The sequence below is a fragment of the Lactuca virosa genome, chromosome 9 (assembly GCF_052849685.1).
Source record: "Lactuca virosa cultivar CGN04683 chromosome 9, Lactuca_virosa_CGN04683_v6, whole genome shotgun sequence".
Classification (NCBI taxonomy): Eukaryota; Viridiplantae; Streptophyta; class Magnoliopsida; order Asterales; family Asteraceae; genus Lactuca; species Lactuca virosa.
In genome coordinates this window covers 289595529-289601538 of record NC_136434.1, presented here as the reverse complement: position 1 = coordinate 289601538, position 6010 = coordinate 289595529, and the positions used below count along the sequence as shown (strand labels likewise).

Below are 6010 nucleotides of genomic sequence, written 5' to 3'. Positions count from 1 at the left end.
TTAACCTTTGGAAAATTATAAAACTAATATTATATTTTTGTTCATAACAAGGCTTTTTTTGTAATACTTTCTTTGATCGGAAGATATGTATATCTGATTAGGTGTAGCCTGAAAAATCATATTTTATTCTTATAAGGAAAAGATACTTTAGAAATTGACCAAATTACAATGTCTGAGTTTGATGTTTATGGCTATGGCAATGCACTTTAATTGTAATGTTTATCAAATTTCTTTACAGAATTTAACGTTGCTGGTACATATAACAACTTATTGTTGCTTTTGGTTTTACATGACCAATATGAAAAGTGTCATATGAGCTTCCATGGGGGTTTGTATACCGAACAAAGTCACTTCATAAAGCTACTACACAACATGTTTTAATTAATGAGTCGCATCATGTTGTGATAAAACAAATATCACATGGATCATTTATATTAAAAATTACTGTATTAAAACACCAAATTGCTCTAGTATAAAAATTAAATCTTTTTATTTAATAAGTTTGGTTCAAAAACTCAAAATGAATCTAACTAACATTTTTTATTAAAATTTCACCTAAAACAATATCATCTATTAATGTGATGTGTATTTAATTTATATTCTCCGCGTTTAACGCGGGTCATAATCTAGTTTATATTACTATAAGTGTATTTATAAATCTAAAAACATATTTATACGAATACATATAATATGAGAAAAAACCTTAAGGTCAAAACATGTGTGTGTGTGTGTGTGTATATATATATATATATATATATATATATATATATATATATATATATATATATATATATATATAAACTTAAGGATTTTCTTGTGAATTATGTTTCATGGTAACCTAGAAACTTGATAGCAAGTAACAAGGGAAAAAGTAGCAAAAAAATACAAAGTTGTGGTTTTAACAGGGTTCTAAAAGGCACGTCATAACAGCAAGGCGTAGTGACGAATCTAGAACCGAAACAACGTGGTTCCTTGTGTAAGTTAAACCGAAAAAAAATGAGAGAGTAAGAATAATAGTGGTCGGTTGGCGCCTGGCGGAGGGGCGACGGTGGGCTGGCGACGATGCTCGGACGACATAGGGAAGAACTAGTGACCAGTGAGAGCAATCAACAAGGCAACATTGCTTCAGAGATTTTTATCACGCCTCAGGCCAAGTGACATTTCAAATTTCAAGTCTTTTTGCTATTTTTTTCTTTTTTTTTTGTTTAACTTTAAATAGATCGGACTATTACCTAATGATTAAAGTTTAAGTGGATTGAGACATTGAACTATTTTAAGTGGATTGAAATATAAATATATTAGCTTCATGTATTTTAATTCATTTTTTTGGCAAAGTTTATAAGGTAGATTCTTTAAAAACTATAAGGTACGTCCCTATTTTTTTCATTCATACCTTATACTATCTTTAAAAAAATAGGTGAGTACTTGGACCCACCTCCATTCTACTTAGCTACGCCCTGGCAAGGCGTGGGCATGTCGTCTCGAAAACCTTCATGGAGATGAGGTTACATGTGGGGCATGCCAAGTCGGATCATGGCGCGTTATTACATGTCTTTTTATCGAACATGAAATCATTGAGGTTTTTTTTATAATATTATTTGTTATTAATTATTGATATGCTTCTTTTAAAAATTTGTTATATTTGATTTTTTTTTATGTATGTAAAATTGATGACTGAAGTCACATCTTGAAAACATCATGACTTGTCATGGCTTATCCAGCTTGAAAACGCCACACGAGAACCTTGGTTTTAACGCTTCAAAAAATGTTATCAAGAACCCGGTCCAAAAAAAGCCCACCAGGCCCATTCCATTTGTTCACACTTCACCTCTTTATGCATGTCACACACAACTTATCCATGACCTACCCATCATTTATTCTCAAGAAAATAAAATTACAAGAAGATTTTCTCATAGAGTTTGTGACTCCAAACATGAATGAATAAAAACATCTCCAATAAAAACATAAATCAACAAATATCACCATACCATACACCACATGCAAACTCAAAATCAAAAAAAAATCAAAAAAAAAAAAAAAAAAAAAAACACAAATTCTCATGAAACTCCAAAAGAGCCTTCTGTTTTTCAATACTTTACAGAAGTGATATGCTTCAGAAGCATCTCTACAACATCAGTTGAAATCCTTTCAGCTTCCTTTTGCAGATGTTCAATTTTTTCATTTGTTTCCTTCTCAAGCCGCTTCACATTAGCACCCGAATCTCCACTTGTCTGTAACATTAAATTATATTTACATATCATACCCTTTGAGTTTTGATAATGTCAAACAACCCCCTTGATAAGAATTGATTTTATATGTTTTACCTCGGTCAGTTTTCTTTGATAATCAGCTTCCATTTGAGCACGGAAATCAGCTATCTCTCTCTCAGCCTCTTCTTTCGCTTGTTTTAGTCTAGCCAATTTTGCTAAACAAAAGAAATTAAAATTTAAAACACAAGTGGAAATATCAACATGATCTAGAAATATTAAAGGTTGAAATAAACAAAAGAAATTAAAATTTACAAACCATTTCGAGCAGCTGTGACAATTTGTTGAGCTTCTTGCTCTGCAGCTAACAAGAGTTGAATCCCATTTTGGCCTCTGCTTGAATCCATATTTGCTAATACACCACAAGGCTACAGAATTTGAATATGCCATGATAAGATCAAATTAATACAGAAAAGAATGACAAAAAAATATGTTATAGAGTGGATTAAAGATTTAAAGACACAGATTTGTATTGAAAGAATAAGAAGCATACATGTTTCAACTCCATTTTTAGTTAAACTGATCATGGAAGCAACTCCACCAAATATAACATTTATAAAAGCACAACAGTTCCTAGTATTCTTCATCAAACCAAAATCAAATTAGACTCGATTACTAACCACAACATGGATAATGATTTAGATCTTGAAAAACAAAGTCAAAATCACCAAGTCTCAAAACAATTGCAACTTCATGGTCTAATAAATTATCTGTATTTCATAATTTGTAATGATTAATGCAAAATTGAACAATTATGTTCGGAGATGGATCGTTGCAATTGATTGCGACGAAGTGATTATCAATTTGAAAATTTGTTTTATTGATTTTGATCAACCTTGACCTACGAACTCCTCGGAGAAGGGGGCAACCATTGGCGACATAACTAGTCGGAAAATTAAAGGAATAACACCGGTAGATAGCAATTAAGTAGATAAAGTTTAACAAAATCAGTTCAAAATTCTCCAAAAAAAAGCAAGTTGAAATGAACTACAATGGCGGAAAATGATTTTGAAGCAAAGAAACAAACCGTGGAAAGATTAATCAATCATGGATTTAAGATCCGCACGAGTAATGCTAAGATTCGAAACTTAAGATCAAGAGCAGATAGAGTCAACAGAAGATATGATCTACAGAGTACATATAACAAAGATCAAACCTATATATGAGGGATTTGGGGAAGATCCAATCCAGAGGGAGAGAGAAATCATACCTAAAAATCGGAGACCGGTCTGATGATTCGATGAGGCAAACAAGGAAGAATGGATGAGAGGCGTATATGGTGTTGGTTTTCGAATGGAAATTTCTAAAATTGGAGTGTAGTCCTTATAGTCACAATGTTGTACACATATTGTCCCTTAACTATCTCCTAGTTAGCAGTTTTAGTCCTTAACTATTGAAATACCCCGGCTAAAACACTCATTCATGATGTCGACATGAATGTGTTATCGTTTTCACGAAGAAAAGTTGTCGATAGTTCATGAAAAAGAAAAATAGAGACATCAAGTCATACAAACTAGAAAACATCTTTTTTATGTGATTATTTTAATCGTCTTATTATCTTTTTTTAGAGCAAAAGTAGTTACATCGAGTAGATGAGATTTATCAACCAATTAATTTAATTTATAGAACATTTTATATTCTTATTAGAAAACCAAAAGAAAGAAAACTCTATGATCAAGTCAACAATGTCACGTTGCCTCAGTTTCCCATCAACAAACAATTTATCGTTTCTGAGCCTTTAGATGTACCAAATGGTAGTACAAACAATTGCATCCATCAAAACCTTTTTTTTTCGAGGAAAGAGGCAAATGAATAACTGTCAAAATCACCATGATTACTGAATCAAACTCGTAGGATCTCCAACCATTTGAAAATCGTGTTCCGTGTCCTAGCTGCCACTTCACATCTTACAGATAAATGGTTAAGTTGCTCTACCTCCAACTTGCATATAAGACATAAAATGGAAGGGACATCCATTCCTAGGGTTGATAGATTTAATCTCGTTGGGATCCTATTACCCAGAATACACCATATCATAGTATTTACCTTTTGGGGTACAAAAGAGTTCCATTTATTAGCCATACTCAAAGTTGGAAGAATGACATCATCAACTCGTCTTCTAGTTTTCACTTACAGTAAATCTTCCAGCATCTCCAACTGATGGAGATTACTGCCAATAGACATAGCAAGCCCGGTAATATTACTATAAATGACAGTGCCCTTTTGGGTTACACGCAAGAACAAAATAAAACAAGACTGAAAATATATTTATATGAGGGACTTGTTTTGTTAATTAATTAATAGTTTAATTAATTAATTAGAAAATAATAAAATATGCAATATTTCAGAATGATCTGAATTACATAGATATTTATTATTATATTTGATAATTATCTTTAGGGTTTTAAATCATCACCCTATATAAAGAGGGCTCCAAATCCGGTTTTGACACGTGTGTGAAAAATACCTTTCAGTTATCAAAGTTCGGAACCCTAAAAACCCTAAAGAATCCCAAAGTACAGTTCCCACGATGTAGCACCTTGATCACCATATCGTGGCCTGTCGTAGAATCAAGTTTTCGATTCGGTTTGTAGCTCACAACTCGAGGATTGCTTATATATGTTTCTACTTTATTTCTTTGGTGCAATTACAGAAGAGGAACTCTCCGTTGGGTTCTCTAGTCCAGTCAACTGGATCGTCTAAAGAAGAAACCCACTAAGAAAGCAAAGGTATGATTATATCTATTAAGTTCTATAAGTTGCATTTATTGTTGAGTTTGATTTGTTGTTTCGAGTCTATTAGATCATAATTTTTGTTTTCGTTGCCCATTATTTTGATCTTTGACTAGGCTCGAAACTCATCAGTGGTATCAGAGCCTAGGTTAACTCAATTCTATTGCACTTAGACTTTGTCTTGGATAGTATGTTAGGTTTTGTATGTGTTGGATTTCTTATTTAAATTGACTACAAATTTGCCATGATTAAAATCGAATCTGATTATGCTTGAAAACGACGGTTGGGTCGTTCTACTTCTCCACCACGTCGTGGTTGTTCGTCCACCACATTGTGGACTCAATCGATGCTGAATTTGGATCACGACTGTTTTTGTCGCTACGTCGTGGTTTCCTCTTGGCCACGTCATGGTCTGTTGCTAAGAACCTAAAATAAATAGTGTGTTTTATGTGTGCCACGACATGGTTGTTCATTCCACCACGTTATCCTTTTCGATTTTAAACACATACAAACTAGCATTTATACTAAAAGATAAAGTAAATTTGATTTAATTATAAGATTAATTAAAAGACAAAAGATTAGGACTCTTAAAATTTAATTGTTGACATTTTAGTCAATAGAATTAAAAGACATATAATCTTCAAATGTGTGTGTGTGTGTGTGTGTGTATATATATATATATATATATATATATATATATATATATATATATGGTAAAATCGTATTTATATGTATAACACTAAAACAAACATTACGTCCTCGTATGATTCCTAAATGGGCATTGTTAGTCTTACCACGATTAGGCTCACCTACTTTTATTGCTATAAGGAAGATTTTAGGAGGTCTATTCGATTCCTAATGAGGTTGGCTTTTAAGTGGCATCTATTGCTCGCCACCCTCACCGCCTTCTTGCATTTTAAAGTAGAGTTACCGAAAGGGTTTGATAGGACAATTGTCCAAAGTTAAAAGTATTTAACTTAATAAGTAGTAAAACAAAATCCCGTTTTATAA

The 6010-nt window shown here is 32.5% G+C and overlaps 1 protein-coding gene across 3 annotated transcripts; it reads right to left on the bottom strand.

Moving 5' to 3' along the window:
- Window positions 1-1934: 1934 nt before the first annotated feature.
- On the bottom strand, window positions 1935-3597 carry LOC145141319 (V-type proton ATPase subunit G 1-like). 3 transcript variants are annotated; one of them, XM_079074610.1, is made up of 4 exons: window positions 3478-3597; window positions 2527-2635; window positions 2325-2425; window positions 1935-2231 (listed from the first exon to the last, which is right to left on the bottom strand). In XM_079074610.1, the coding sequence occupies exons 2-4, from the start codon at window positions 2612-2614 to the stop codon at window positions 2088-2090; spliced, it is 333 nt and encodes a 110-aa protein (XP_078930736.1). In that variant the 5' UTR covers window positions 2615-2635; window positions 3478-3597; the 3' UTR covers window positions 1935-2087. The 3 variants fall into 3 exon arrangements, with proteins under 3 accessions (XP_078930736.1, XP_078930737.1, XP_078930735.1); XM_079074611.1 differs by having other exon boundaries at window positions 2527-2619; window positions 3478-3545; XM_079074609.1 differs by lacking the exon at window positions 3478-3597 and adding an exon at window positions 2761-2790.
- Window positions 3598-6010: the final 2413 nt, after the last annotated feature.